This window comes from Eretmochelys imbricata, chromosome 1 (assembly GCF_965152235.1).
Source record: "Eretmochelys imbricata isolate rEreImb1 chromosome 1, rEreImb1.hap1, whole genome shotgun sequence".
Lineage (NCBI taxonomy): Eukaryota > Metazoa > Chordata > Testudines > Cheloniidae > Eretmochelys > Eretmochelys imbricata.
This window is the reverse complement of record NC_135572.1, coordinates 161,192,676-161,208,670: the sequence shown is the minus strand read 5'-3', so window position 1 is coordinate 161,208,670 and position 15,995 is coordinate 161,192,676. Positions and strand designations below refer to the sequence as shown.

The window sequence follows — 15,995 nt, the reverse complement described above, 5'->3', positions numbered from 1 at the left end:
CTGATTCTATACATGAGTGTGCGCATGTAGGACAACCCCAACATGAGGAAGTTCCAGAATTCCTGAGACTAATGGGAAGCTGGCAGTTCAATAACGTCTGCTAGACCTGCTGAGATACTACAATGGATTTCTGCAAAAATAGCAGGCCTGTTTGGGTTGCAGCTTCAGAGAGGGAGATATTTACCTTAACTTTTACAGACAGAAAAGCATGTGAGTTTGGTCTGAGGTTTGGGAAATTTCTTACTCTTAGTATAATTATTAGCAGTAGTAGTTATTTATATTATGATAGCAACCAAAGGCTGGAACCTATTTTGCTGGGCCATGTACGAACACAGAAAGGAGAAAATCCCTGACCTGGAGGGCTTGCAATTTAACAACACAAACAGATGAAGGATAGAGGAGGGGGATACACTCACCTCAAGTCTATGGAAAGGTGTGGTCACATCCCTAATTGAATGCGATATGACAATGCTATAATAAATTCATAGACTGGGTAAATACTAATAAAAATATAATATACCCTGTCTCTGGACAAGAATCATTGGTGTGATGCTCTCTACAATCTAATTTGAAAGGCCGGACTAAGATAACTTTTGTGGTCTAATCCGAAGTCAAGGCTCCACTCTACAGCCATTTTTTGGTATTATGTAACAACCCACCTGTAAAACACAATACAAAAGGGATAAATTAATGCTCATTAGCAATTCCTATTTTATTCATAGTGATGTGCTCTAAAAGAGCAGCCTGCAAATTACTGGCCTTACATGAATCAAATGTATGTTATCCAACACTCATCCTGCATATCAGGTGAAATCATCTGTGTACTATTTCATAACACCATTAAAGTTTTAGCTTCTGAAACTTTAAATACAAAGAGACGGTAAACTAAATATTTAAGAGAGGCTAGGATTAAATTCCTCTGACCTTCAGGAACTCTTCCTAGTAATTTATAATAGATGAGCTTACTTACTACTTGAAAAATAAAAACACATACAAATCAGGGTTAATTAGTTTTACATTTGAGAATAAAACTATTTGTTAGCCAACCATGATCCATATTTCATTAACCTGCAAAGTTTGTTCTAAAAAAGAATTTCTACTCTGCTCCGAGCTAAATTTATCTGACATTTTACGATTATTTCTATGAATGTTGAATTGTTGGTTCAACCAGATTATAGTGTCATATATCACATAAGGCTTTATGGTACAAATTACATCCAATGACTCTGGATTTAAGGGATAGGATTTTCAGAGGGAATTACTGCTGGCATTTCTCTGCTCCCATTATAGTCAGTGGGAGACTAAGAATATACGAACGGACATACTGGGTCAGACCAAAGATCCATCTATCCCGGTATCCTGTCTTCCGACAGCGGCCAACGCCAGGTACTCCAGAGGAAATGAACAGGCCAGGCAATCATCAAGTGATCAAAACCCTGCCACCCACTCCCAGCCTCCAGCAAACAGAGGCTAGGGACACCATCCCTGCCCATCTTGAAAAATAGCCATTGATGGACCGACCCTCCATGAATTTATCTAATTATTTTTTGAATCCTGTTATAGTGTTGGCCTTCAACAACATCCTCTAGCAAAGAGTTCCACAGGTTGACTGTGTGTTGTGTGAAGAAATCCTTTTGGTTGTTTTAAACCTGCTGCCTATTAATTTCATTTGGTGACCCCTAGTCCTTGTGGTATGAGAAGAAGTAAATAACACTTCCTTATTTACTTTCTCCACACCAGTCATGATTTTATAGACTTCTATCATATCCACCCTTAGTCGTCTCTTTTCCAAGCTGAAAAGTCCCAGTCTTATTAGTCTCTTCTCATGTGGAAGCTATTCCATACTCCTAATAATTTTTGTTGCCCTTTTCTGAACCTTTTCCAATTCCAATATATCTTTTTTGAGATGGGACGGCCACATCTGCACTCAGTATTCAAGATGTGGGCATACCATGGATTAATATAGAGGCAATATGATATTTTCTGTCTTATTCTTTATCCCTTTCTTAATGATTCCCAACATTCTGTTTGCTTTTTTGACTGCTGCTGCACATTGAGTGGACGTTTTCAGAGAACTATCCGCAATGACTCCAAGATCTCTTTTTTGAGTGGTAACAGCTAATTTAGACCTCATCATTTTATATGTATACACCTCTACCCCGATATAATGAGGTCCAATATAACGTGAATACGGATATAGCATGGTAAAGCAGTGCTCCGGAGAGTGGGGCTGCTTTACCTCATTATATCCAAATTCGTGTTACCGCAAGCGGTTCTGCACCCCCCCATTTACTTGCTGCGGCCCCCCCGCCCCAGCTCACCTCCTCTCCGCCTCCTCCCACGAGCGCGCTGCAGCTCTGGATTGGTATGGCAAGCCTGGGAGGGAGGAGAAGCAGAGCTGCGGTGCGCTCGTGGGAGGAGGCGGAGCGGAGGTGAGCTGGGGCGGAGGGGCCGCAGCAAGTAACCGGGAGGGGGGGGCGCAGAGGAACCACTCCCAGCCCCAGCTCACCTCCGCTTCCTCCCCTGAGCACGCCACCGCCACTCCGCTTTCCGCGCCCCCTTCCTTCCAGGCTTCCCGCTCAAACAGCTGATTGGCACGGCAAGCCTGGGAGGGAGAATCGGAGCGGCGGTGGAGTGCTCATGGAAGGAGGCGGAGGTGAGCTGGGGCAGGGAGCAGTTCCTCTCCCAACCCCGATGTAACACGCTCTCACCTATAAGATGGTAAGATTTTTTGGTTCCCGAGGACCACGTTATATCGGGGTAGAGGTGTACTTGGGATTATGTTTTCCAATGTGCATTACTTTGCATTTATCAAAATTGAATTTCATCTGCTATTTTGTTGCCTAAACACCCAGTTTTGTGAGATCCCTTTGTAACTCTTCGCAGTCTGCTTTGGACTTAACTATCTTGAGTAGGTTTGTATTATCTGCAAATTTTGCCACCTCACTATTTATCCTTTTTTCTAGATCATTTATCAATATGTTAAATAGGACTGGTCCCAGTACAGACCCTTGGGGGAAACCACTATTTACCTCTCTCCATTCTGAAAACTGACTATTTATTCCTACCCTTTGTTTCCTGTCTTTTAACCAGTTACTGATCCATGAGAGGACCTTCCCTCTTATCCCATGACAGTTTACTTTGTTTAAGAGCCTTTGGTGAGGGACCTTGTCAAAGGCTTTCTGAAAATCTAAGTACACTATATCCCCTGGATCACCCTTGTCCACCTGCTTGTTGAAAAATTCTAGTAGATTGGTGAGGCATGATTTCCCTTTACAAAAACCATGTTGACTCTTCCCCAACAAATTATTTTCATCTATGTGTCTGATAATTTGAACTACTACAGGTTTGGATGGGAACAAATAGGTTAGCGCTTCCCAGAATATGCAAAATACTGTAAATGGTTTCATTGCAATGATTCAAAATAGGGAACTATGTCTCTGTCATATACACATACATAATTCATGGTTTGTGTTAATGTAACACCGACAGATCCTGGTCGTCGGCAGGCAAGATTGGACTTGGGGCCTTTGGAGCTTAGTGCATGAACCTCTACTGCATGAGCTAAAAGCCATATGACTCTTAGCTAAGGCTGACAGCAGACTCATCTCTCTCTCTTTGCCACTAGATGGGACAGAACATCACACTCAGGAGGCGTGTGGGTAACATTAATCTGTTACAAGTATTATTTTCTTAATATCTTTTAAAAAGTACTAATGGGTCACAGGGAGAGGATAGTCTAGCTCAGGCTGTGGGAAATCAGGGCCCAAGGTAAGGTCATGGACTCTAAAACCACAATGTCATCATTAAATGAACAGAAATACCCAAACTAGACAGCATTATTGCCATTATAAATCATTATAACATAATGCTTGAGGAAAACAAAAGTACTTGTGGGGCAAGTGAGGTGGTCTTTGTGAAGAACCAGGAATTTCCATTAGTCAGATGGGGGCTGCTTTTATTTTCTGGTCTGCTTTCTAATTTTTTAAAAAAATGTAATTAAAATATTTTAATATTAAAAAATTATACTCTCCAAGAGGAGCTATTCTGCTGGTACTATATCATTTCAGGCCTTGTTTCCTTTGTGCTAGTAAATATACCAGCTTCCTGTTGACCACCCTCTCCTGGCTCCCTGGTCTCCCTTTCCCCAGGATTCCTCCTTGTGAAGAGAGATATTAGGTTACACATATGGGAGTGGCCATGCTAATGAGATGATGTAATGCTAGCATGGCTATGCTTGTGATGGGCCTCTGAGTACGTCTGCTATGGAATAGCTAATTCTAGAAGCCTGAGCAGACCCAGACTAATTCATCTCAAACTTATTGGTGCAGATTATAAAAGCGCTGTGCTTTTTTTCAAATAGCCTGATGTCTCAGTGGCTACACTCCCCTGATAAGCTGTACAGGTCCCAGAGAGGATGAAGTGAAAGAGAATACCAGTTTCCAGGCTTTCCAATCCCAAGCATTCAGATCATGAGTCAGGCCTCAAAAAGTCAGAAGCTTTAAAATAAACAAATAAATAAATTAAATAAATGTCATGTTCTTCTTTTTCCTTTCTGGTGTCTGAGCCTTTACGGTGCACCCAGGTCATGTTCCCCACAACCACGGGGGTTAGAAACTTCCTTGACCATCTTCTGTCTTCCTGCAGTGTGCTGATTCATCCCCAGGCACAGGGGTCCCACGGGAAAATAGTATACCATCATGTAATTAAAGACTATTATAATACATACACACAAGGGGGTGGGGGGAAATTAAGGTTGCCCAGGCATAATTATGGGATTTCCTAATTTTAGAGTATTTGGCTTTGCAATCTTAACATTCATTTAATGTAGTTTTTTTGTATGTAATTATTATGTATACAGCACCAAATATCCAAGGTACTTCCCAGGACGAATAGAACGGCAAGGTTCTTGTGCCTTGCCTTTCTATTTTTGTCCCGTGAACAGCATCAGACAAAACAGAGGAGCTCTACAGTATGGGCAGCAGCAGCTCTTCTGAAGCCACTGCCCATCTGAAGACGAAGAGCAAGCAGAACAGTAACCAGACCAAGACTCATTTCTTCCCCTTTATTGAGATGAGGAGGAAGAATGATAATAATTACAGCCACCACATTAAGGACATGAGACTGTCCAGGGGGTATGCAACTACTGTGCCACCATAATAACGCAGCATCCCCTTCCCTTGTTCCTGGCCAAATCAGCTTGTCAGGGGTGGGGAGAAAAAAGGATTCTGATCCTTTCCCTCTATGGAGAGGTGAATAGTGGCCACTCGACAATGTTCTTCAACTCCCTGACTGCTGAGACTCTCCTGGATGGCTGTGCTTTGCACAGGGTGTATGTGGTAGGGAAAGAGACACATTTGCATCCTCTTCCTCTCTTGTGCACCAACAATCAGGGGACAATCATGATGATCTTGTCCTAAATGTCTTCTTCGAAAACACACTTTCATGAGCAGTTACGCAGTGAAGGTTCTGAGGTAAGGCTGAGGAGAAATTCTTCATTTCTACATGTTGACAAAATGATGCTTTTTTTTTAAAATCCGGAGTAGAAAGAAACAAACACTGAGCATGAAGATTTTGTCCTTAACTTTCCCTGTATCAGTAAAATGAAGTAGGGAAAGGGGTATACTTTTAATTTCATCCTCTTCCCAAACTTCAAAGAATAACTGCCAAGCATCTTTTTAAACCCATTAATTCCTTTGCCTGAACAGAGATTGAATATTCTTAACTGATAATTAATATGCCTTTTACCTTTTAATTAAAAAGTTAGCTGCCATGGGTAAGTGCCAGGTAATATTTGAATGCTGGGTATTTTCAAATACTCTCTTCTGCAATAAGCAACCAGTCAGAGTGGAGACAAGGAAGCATTATTTATGATTCTAAAGGTCTAGGGGATTTATAATGACTGAAGCTGGACATTGCTGAGGGACACACAGGTTATCAGAGAGCAGACATCTTCTCGTTACCAGCATCACTATTTTCTAGGCTGACCTAGAAACAGAGTTTTATATTTTGGGGGTTTTTTTTAGGAAGGAGAGATGATTCATATTACACAGTAAGCTCTATCCCACATGTCTCCTGATGTAAGACTGTCAATTTTTCTAAATTACGTCTGATTCTTTTGTGACATTGACAACTGTGGGACTCTGCTGTAACCATTGACTCATTTCCCTTGCATGAGCCCAGAGGTTAAACTGCAACTAAGGACCCAAGTGATTAAAGTTTATTTTATATTTTAAACCATTCAGACCTTTGAAATTTGGTTTAGTTTTATATTTTTCATGTTTTAATTGAGTAAGCTACCAGGTAAGTGTGAATGACCAGTCTCAAAACATACAGTGATTGGGGATTTGTGTGTTAAACCTATCACTATTAAGGAATTAATTAAAGCCTATAATTATAGCATGCACAGGCTAATTAAGGCTGAGCTCCATATTCCATTCTATACCCCTTCCCTTTTCTGAGATACATACCTTCGTCAAACAAAAGCCTTCCTATCCGAAGTTCCCATGCTTGGTTTCAGCCCTAAAGTGATTTTTTTCTTAAAGAAAGTTTGAGCAAAATTGGTTCAGCTGCTCTTGAGTTTATTTAGCAAGAAAGCATAAAAACGCAAAGAAGAAAGTTTTCTGCATATGTGCCAATCTGAAATATTGTGCTGGGTTTGGATAACTCTTCTGTCTTGTTTTTCAGTTACCATTAAAATACAGATCTACGCTGAAAAGTGACTATAAAAAACAGTACTTGGAATTTAATAGCTATTGTCTCTCAGTGACTTCCAGTTCAAATGCACTCAGTTACTAGCCCTGCAAATTCCTCCTGGGTTCTGAAAATCAATCAAGATTCCAGCCAACTTACATATCATCACTAGCTATAAAAGTGCTGCAGACCAGTGAGCCCTTTAGTTACACATGTGCAACTCCTTGTCTTCCAATTAGCTCCTAGTCACACGTGCATAATATAACTGTCTTCACACTGTTGCACAAGTGAAAGCCATTGGAAGTTAGTGAACTCTACTATTGATGATGGACAAAATGGAACAGAATCCAGCTCATGCTCTCTTAGCTGTGTTGGGCTTACAGGGTTAATGGGAATAAAAAGGAGTAAGGCCCAGAGGCCACAAAAATATGTAGGCAACTAAGTCCCAGTTTTAGGCTCCACTGTGATCCACAAAACTCCCACCGAACCCTGTAGGTGCCCACATTCCCTCACTGCCTATATTTCTGCCTCTGAGCATGCACACTGCTGCCACATCTGCGTGCCTGTCTTCAAGCATGAGCCACAAACCGGGGGAAGATAGTTGTTTGGCTTGGCTGCCTAACAGGCATGTGGGGCCTGTCTGGTAGGAAGCCTCTGACCATGCCTACTGTAATCCAGTAGGCATGGTCAGAGGCTTCCTACCAGACAGGCCCCACATGCCTGTTAGGTTCCATTCAATGCCTGTTAGGTCCCCCACATGCCTGTGAGGTCCCATTCAAAATCTGATAGGAGGAGGATGTTTTGGTGATATCTAACTTACAGTATTTAGTCCAGTGGTTCGAGCACACTGGATAAATACTTAGAGAGTCATTGGGCCAGAAAGAGGGTGAGAATGGCTTGTGTAGCCTGGTGGTTAGGACACTTATGTGAGAGACCCAATATCTAGCTCCCTGCTCCAATGACTTTTTAATTACTTATCCACAGTGGAAAAGTTTCAACAGGACAGCTTGTGGGAGCCCCACATCAGAATATCGCATAGCTCAGTGGTTAGAGCACTTTCCTGAGAGCTGTAGGAGACTCCTCTTCAAATCCTTTCTCCTGCTCAGTCAGAGGGGGGAAACTGACCCTAGGTCTCCCACATCCCATATAAGTGTTCTAACCATTGGGCTATAAAAGTTGTAAGATGGGCACCACCACTAACCACTTTGCGTGCAGTGAGGCAGGTGCCTAATTCATTCTTCCAAGAAACACACACAGACACACACAGAGAAGCTGGATATGTGCAGGAAGTATGAGATGGTAATGAATATATGCATATACAAATATGGGACAGCACAGACACCCTTGTTTTCAGGAATATTGATTTATAAACTGGTTTGCTGTCTCTTCGCTCCTTTTGTTACAGATGATACGTTTTTGAATATTTTCATTTGTCACTAGGTGACATAGTTGCATCTTACAATTCAAAGAAACATTTCACACTCACTATTTTTTCAGTTCTCATCACATATTTCCCCCTTATCAATGATCCTGAACTATGAATATTCCATTAGTTGGAACAACCCAACCTGGAGTTTGAATCTGCTTTTCAGTTTGTACCACTAGGTGGCCCTTTGTGCTCTCGGATGCATGCTGAGGAGTTCAGCAGGTGAATGCATCTTATTGGTTTACTAGCGGCATGATGCCACTGGGCAGCCCTTTTTAAGAGAAAAGCCAGGAACAGTGGAAAGAGCTTTTGTACAGTCTCCCTGTTGTGAGGAAGTGGAAATCTGTGAGCTGTCATTTCAAAACAAATATGAGTGAGGTGAGTGGATAAACCTATTATCTGGGGAGAGAGAGATGTAGGAATCTGAAGCAGGAATAACACCAGTAACAGGGGGAAATACAGCTTAAGAAAAATGAGATGAGTTTTTTTAAAGTCAATTTAAATCAACGATGGAATGAAAAGTTTGAGAAATGAAGACATTCATAATTGAGTACATCAATGAATACATGTAGTTAACAGGATTATATAATGCTTTGTTTGAATATGTAAAGCACCCAGAGCTAAATATTATACTTTTATAAATAAGATTGTTTGGAAATGATCAGGTAGTTCTTATTTTTTTACTTAATTAAAAACAGAATGAGATTACACAGTACCTTGTAGCATAGCCTGCAGACATATGAAAGGTCTGATTTCTGGCTGTGAAATGTGAAATACATCAGTTTCTAACAACGACTATTATTAATTCTTGTTATCTATTACTAAGAAAAGCTCCATAGGTGTGCATGATACTTTGGAGATATAAAATAAGACAAGCTTTATCATCTTTTAAGGTTTCATTTTATGTTTTTGTTCAATGTAGAAGAAGTGAGCTGAGAGGTCAGTGGTGTAAAAGTTAGATATTAAAGTATAAACCTCATTTGAAAAATGCCTTGTTTGTAGTTTGCCAGTGCTACGAACTGGGTAGCTATTGTCCTAGGAAGGATTACATCTACACTTGTCCTTATAACCAGCAAAGGAAAAATGCAAATAACATCAAGCATGAAAGGACCTTTGTGTATTTCGAAAAAGAAACCTGAAAATTCAGTCACTACACTTACTCTATTTGCAGTGAAAGAGTTTGGCAGTGACAAGCCAATATTTTTATTTTAAAAAGCATATTCATTCCAAATGTCAGGCAAGTTCAGCTAGTAGAACCCTGATTTCTATAGTTCTGCTCTTTACCTCATCCCAAATCAATTGAGTTAGTTGTAATTATGTCTTAGCACTTATTTTTGGAGGCTTCTTTTTTATCACTGTCTTTTTGACAGATGGGTGTTCCTTTCTTGGCAGCCAGGGTAAAATTAACAACCATACAAAGTATGTTTCTGCCTACGGCTATTGCTATGTTTTCCACCATATCTTAAATGACTGACTTGTGATATAAACACAATGAGGAGACATAAGAAGAGACGTAGTATAGTGGTCTTTGCAAAAGGGTCACACGGCAGGCATATTTCCATTCACATTATGCATACCTGAACAGGCTAACAAATGGGGAATCCTCATGATGTGTTCCTGCTATGTGTAATGTGCATAGAATCCTGAGATAAGGCATCAGTAACCCCACAGCCTTTCATCTGCTGATTGGATGTCTACATTTGAATAAACTGGATACCGTTCATATTGTAGCTTTTATATACAAAGTATCCCTTTGTCACATGCATTAACAGAAATACTTTGTCTGCTATGGCATCATTATTCTGGTAAAATGTTAACTTTTCCTAATGTAAAACGATGACAGGTTGATTATTATTGTCTACATCTGTATCATGCCAACGCAGTTTTGTATTACGTTGCCGTTTCAGCAGCTGTTCGTACAGAAGTTCACAGTACAATAGTTTACATTAAGTTCCCCTCTTTGACGTAACCTCTCCTTTCTGTAATCAATAAGCGAAGAGTTCCCATGAGCATCAAAGTCATCACATCTATACAACAACTGGGATCCCATATTTTTATTAATATACTTCCCTGTCCCACACAAAATAGCACTTCTAGCAAGTCCCCATCACAGAGGATACTGCTTTCCTTCCCAGTACATTTCTCAAGCCCCTGCCGAGTGTCTATTTAACAATTTTTAACTCTATCATTGATGCTTCGAGGGACAGAGCTGCTGTCATTGTCATACAGAAAATGGTAAGACTTGGAGAACCTATTTCACAAACTGCACTCAGGAAGAATGCCTTTAACTATTCTTTAGTTGATTATTACCCTCTCAGGACAGAAAAACAAATGGAGCAAACCAGGTTATCTTAATTAGAAGGGCTCTGGTTAAAAGAACCTAGGCGAAAAGAAAGACTGGCAGAAGACAATCACTTTAGTTGTCTGAGTGTGCAATGTTTAGACTCCTGATGTGGCTTCTGATGGATTTTGTCTGAACTGGAAATGTTTAAGATATATATTTGCACCAGATCCTTTTGTTATCCACCATGAAATCAGAGGATAATATGACTGAAAAGCCAGACTCAAATATGGCTATCAAATATCCAGAAGTGGGAGAGGGAAAGCAGGGAGGATGGTGAGGATGGTCCAGCGATTGTATTTTTTTATGCTAATCATTGTCACACTGTTACTGGAGCTTAGAATGCAGGCTTAGAGACTCCTGAACTGAACAAAAACGAGACCCTTCAAACCCCATTTGCTGCACCTTGTTTTATTTTTCATATTACTGCTGCACAAAAGTCATCTGTTTTGTTTCCCCTTTCTGGCCACATGATTACAAATCAATTCCTGAAATAAGCTGAAGAGCATAAAATAGTCATCAATATAATCATGCCATATTTAAATGTCTCTACATTTAACATTGTTTTTGGGGGAAGAGATAGAGTTTTTAAAGAAAAAAGCAACAAGACTTTACTGTGGAGTATTGACACCTGCAAATTTGTTTATGACACTAAGGGCTGGATCCACAAAAGTATTTAGGCACCTAAAGGTGCCTAAATGCAAAATTTAGATCCTCAACATGCCTGCACAGCTGCTGTCTAAATTTCCACCACTGAACATGCACACAGCTGCCTAGGTACTGTAGCCCGGTACCTAGCTCATGCCTAAGAACCAAAAGGATTCACAAACTAGGCCTTCCCCCACCTATCTCGCTTGCTCACAGGTCATCTTAGGCCGGGTATGACTACACTGCAGTTAGACACCCACAGCTGGCCCGTGCCAGCTGACTCAGGCTTGTGGGGTTCAGGCTAAGGAGCTGTTTAATTGTTGTACAGACATTCGTGCACAGGCTGGATCCCAGGCTCCAGGACCCTGCAAGGTGTGAGGTTCCCAGAACTTAGGCTGCAGCCTGAGCCCAAACGTCTACACTGCAATTAAACAGCCCCTTAGCCCAAGCCAGTGTAGTGTAGACATACCCTGTGAGTACATCTACTGGACTGGGCCCCACAAAAACACAGGAAACAGTGGTTGTGCCCCCATTAATACTCATTGGTCTTGACATTCACCCAGGATGTGTGAGACTGGGGTTCACAATCCCCACTCTGCCTGATGGGGAGCGGGGATTTGAATGGAGGTCTCCCACCTTCTGGAGCAGGGGTGGGCAAACTTTTTGGCCCGAGGACTACATCTGGGTATGGAAATTGTATGGCGGGCCATGAATGCTCATGAAATTCGGGGTTGGGGTGCAGGAGGGGGTGAGGGCTCTGGCTGGGGGTGCGGGTTCTGGGGTGGGGCTGGGGATGAGGGGTTGGGGTGCAAGATCGTGCTCTGGGCTGGGATTGAGGGGTTTGGAGGGTGATCAGGGCTGGAGAAGGGGGATGTGGCGTGGGAGGTGGTCAGGGGTGCAGGCTCAAGGCGGCACTTACCTGAAGCAGCTCCCAGAAGCAGCAGCCATGTCCCTCCTCTGGCTTCCATGTGGAGACGCAGCCAGGCAACTCTGTGTGCTGCCCTGTCCACAGGCGCCACCCATGTAGCTCCAATTGGCTGCAGTTCCCGGCCAATGGGAGCTGCTGGGGTGGCGCTTGGAGCGGGGGCAGCATGCAGAGCCCCCTGGCTGCCCCTACATGTATGAGCTGGAGGGAGGACATGCCGCTGTTTCTAGGAGCCACACGGAGTGGGGCAAGCCCCAGACCCCACACCCCTGCAGGAGCTTAAGGGCCAGATTAAAACATCTAGAGGGCTGGATGCGGCCCCCGATCCATAGTTTGCCCACCCCTGTCCTAAAGGGAGAGTCCTAACCACTGGGATCCAGGGCAGGGCTCTCTCAGTCTTGCCTCTTGACACTGCTCCTCTCTGTATGGAAATACTTACCTATAGAGCTAAGCAGAGACTGGAACCAGACTCCCACATACGCCAGGGGAGTGTCTTAACCACTGGGATATGGAAACACTTGTGCTTGCTCTCTCTGGCCCAATGAATATTTAAGTGTCATCCAGAGTGGAACCACTTCCCCAGGAGGGCTTGAGCTTGCCATAGGGCACTGTTTAGGGTACTCCTGTGGAAGACCTGGGTTCAAGTCCCTGCTCCATAGCGGGCAGGGTTGGGATTTAAACCCATCTCCCACAGCCTGGGTGCCTGCTCAAACCACTGGCACATAAAGGGGGCTCCAGTGCTGCCTCCTCAGGTTTTCTGTGTGTGTGAAAGGTCTGACCTGGCGTAAGCGACTAACTCCAAGAGCAGGTTCATAGCTGTGAATCCTAAGCAGCGATAGGCACCATCGCGTGGTGGGGCTTAGCCCACACACCAGTCAGAAGCATTTTGTATTGGCTAGCTTAGGCAGCTCCCTGCTCAGCTTTTGTGCATTTCACCCAGAGGTGCCTAACTCTCCTCATACATTGTGTTGGGAGCCTGGGCATCTCATTTGGGGCTTAGGATTCCACCAGGCAGCAGGGTGCCCAAAGTTTGGCATTGCGCTGCTGAGTCAAGTCCTCATTTGGGGTCTATCTCTATGTGTGTATAGGGGAAAAAAAATCGAGTTACTAGTCACACAGAGCCAGGTATTTAGATGCCTAAAGATACAGAGAGGTGTTGAGGTGGGGAGGACCGGATTTACACTTTGGGCGCCCCTAGGCACAGGGGCTCGGAGCCCCGCCACCACCACCATCACCTGTGGCGGCAGAGCACCGTGCAGGTGGCAGGGGTACCCTGCCACTTTTAACGTTAGGTGCCCCACCACCCAGTGCCCCTCTTCCCACAGACACCCCCACTGCCCAGTGCCCCCTGCACAGACCCCCCCCCCACAACTTCCCAGTGGCCCACACAATCCCCCCACTGCCCAGCGTCCTCCACTCCCTCTGCACAGAACCCGCCCACAATTTCCCCCAGAGATCTATTCTCCCAAGTCTTGCCCCCCGGCGGCACTCACCAGCCCTGCTGGGAGTGACGCTGTCAGCCAGGCTGAGCAAGGAGCCCTCCAGCAGGGCTGCGTGGGGCTGTCTGCCCCTCAGCCGGCCCCGCTCCCTGCCAGGACCCAGGAACAACAAAATTTGGATTTGTAGGGCTCCTAGAATACCGGTGTCCCTAGGCACATGCCTAGTGTGCCTAATGGGAACTCCGGCCCTGGAGGTGGGATTTTTCAAAAGTACCTGAGCAGGATAGGTGTCTAAGCCCCATTGATTTCCATGGGAGTTCAGCACCTAACCTGCTTAGGCACTTTTGAGAATCCCACTGGGCACCTATTTGCATCTTTAGGCACCTAAATATCTTTGTAAATCTGTCCCAAAATAATTGTTCAATAAGGGCCTGATCCTTGAATCAATGGGAGCTTGTCAGTTGTCTCCAATGGGTTTTTGGTCAGGCCCAAGAATTTCAGACTGATTTCCTTAGAGTTTTCTAGCTTCTTGCCATTAAATAGAGCTGGTCAACTAATGACAAAAAATTGTGAATAAATTATTCACAGAAAAAATGCCAAAATACATCAGATAAATTATTCACACCTAAGAGTTCTGAACAGCTCTACCACTGAGCCTTTAGACTCAAATCTGGCATAAACTTGACACACATCAGTGAAATCACAGCATCTCATCACAGACATTTAATTATGTGACACTTCATGGGTGACGTCTGGTCACGCCGACATTTTCTTATGGTATGAGGGTTCACTGGAGACAGTTCATCACACGGTTTTTACAACAGTCCTGGGCACATTTGTCTCCAGTATTAAATGTGAGGCTATCGTTAGGAATCTGAGATCCAGACCTAGGCATGAGCAGAAGTCTCCCATTAAAGGTCATGCAAGATCACAGAATCACAGAATCACAGAATCTCAGGGTTGGAAGGGACCCCTGAAGGTCATCTAGTCCAACCCCCTGCTCGAAGCAGGACCAATTCCCAGTTAAATCATCCCAGCCAGGGCTTTGTCAAGCCTGACCTTAAAAACCTCTAAGGAAGGAGATTCTACCACCTCCCTAGGTAACGCATTCCAGTGTTTCACCAAGATGTTGCAGTCCCCCAAAACATGAGCACTGTCATTCAGCCCTGCAGCTGTTTCTGTGATGAAGCGATAGCTGAAATAGGTATGGCAGCTTGGAAACAGCTTTCGCCAGGATTTGTCTTGATGATTTTTTAAAAGACATATAAAGGACCAGACTGAGGCTGGCCCTGTCCAGGTACAGAAGTTGAGATAGCTCAGGTACAAGGAGCCTTCCTTCTCTGATACGCTTGCAACAGCATAGTTAGAGCTGGGTAAAATTTTTCAGCCAAAATGATTTTGTGAAAAATGCAGATTTGGTCACACTAAAGTGTGTTGTGAATTTGTGTCTGTTTTGCCAAATTGTTTTGGTCAACCTCCTCCTTCTCCCCTTCACAACAACACACACACACAATCCAGAAAAAAAACACCATTTCATTTTGACATTTTCTAAACAAAATGTTTTGATTTTTTTTGGTTCAAAACAACTTTTTGTTTCAAAAAGTCCTTTAATTTTATTTTTAAAAAATTAAAAGCTTACGGTGATTAAAATCAAAACACAATGTTTAAATTTTGTTGAAAGAAAACATTTAGTTTAACCCAAAATGATTTTTTTTTCAGTTAGATCTAAAATGATCCCCTCCCCCAGTTTTATGGCATTGCCAGCAAACTAAAAAAATCCATTATTTTCCCAGCTCCAAGCATAATCCAGGCATGGAATACAAACACTAGAGTGGAAACTAACCTCCCTGAAGGAACTGAAAGGGCAGGGCCATGATATCTTAACCCCTCCACAATGCCTAGCAAAGCTGGGTGTACATGGGGAGAGGGAGTACAAGCTGCACCCTTCCCTTTTAATGATTGAACTAGCTGCCTTGCACTGTGTGAAGATCCAGGAGGAAATCTGGCTGAGCAGCTAAAATTCTTTGGGGACTGCCTTCTGCAACTTATTCTTCATTTCTCCCCCCCCCCCCACCTACCTCAGTGCAGCCAATTGTCTGTAGCCAAAATCAGGAGAACATAAATATTTATGCAAACTGCAGCGATAATATAGGGCGGAATTCTGCAGCTTGCATAGATTGGGGATGCGGGGGAAGGAAAGCACAGGAAGATAACTTTTTAATTTTAATTTACACCCATTTATTAGCTGGATGGCAAACTGCAGCTCAAAAGGGGAGGGAAAAGGGAGAACAGTATGTGTTAGACCTGTCAGTTTGCCTACTTTCCTCTTCAGCATGGCATCAGAACATGCTCAGGCAACTCTTAAAATATCCCTTAAAAGTTAGAAAATTGGAAGTCAAGTTCTGCTTAAGTTTGAGAGACTGGTGACCATGTTGTTTAAAAAGAAAAGCAGGAATCTTCCTGCCAGGTGTGTAATTTCTGCACATTTCAACACCATATCAGTGTATTACTATTGACTACATT

General features: G+C 43.2%; 1 protein-coding gene across 1 annotated transcript in view; it reads left to right on the top strand.

Moving 5' to 3' along the window:
• Positions 1 to 8,415: 8,415 nt before the first annotated feature.
• Positions 8,416 to 15,995, top strand: part of PCP4 (Purkinje cell protein 4) — a 66,781-nt gene continuing 59,201 nt past the window's right edge. Inside the window, exon 1 of the mRNA XM_077807241.1 lies at positions 8,416 to 8,497. Coding sequence (XP_077663367.1) covers positions 8,489 to 8,497 — 9 coding nt within the window. The 5' untranslated portion in view covers positions 8,416 to 8,488. The remainder of the gene's footprint in view (positions 8,498 to 15,995) is intronic.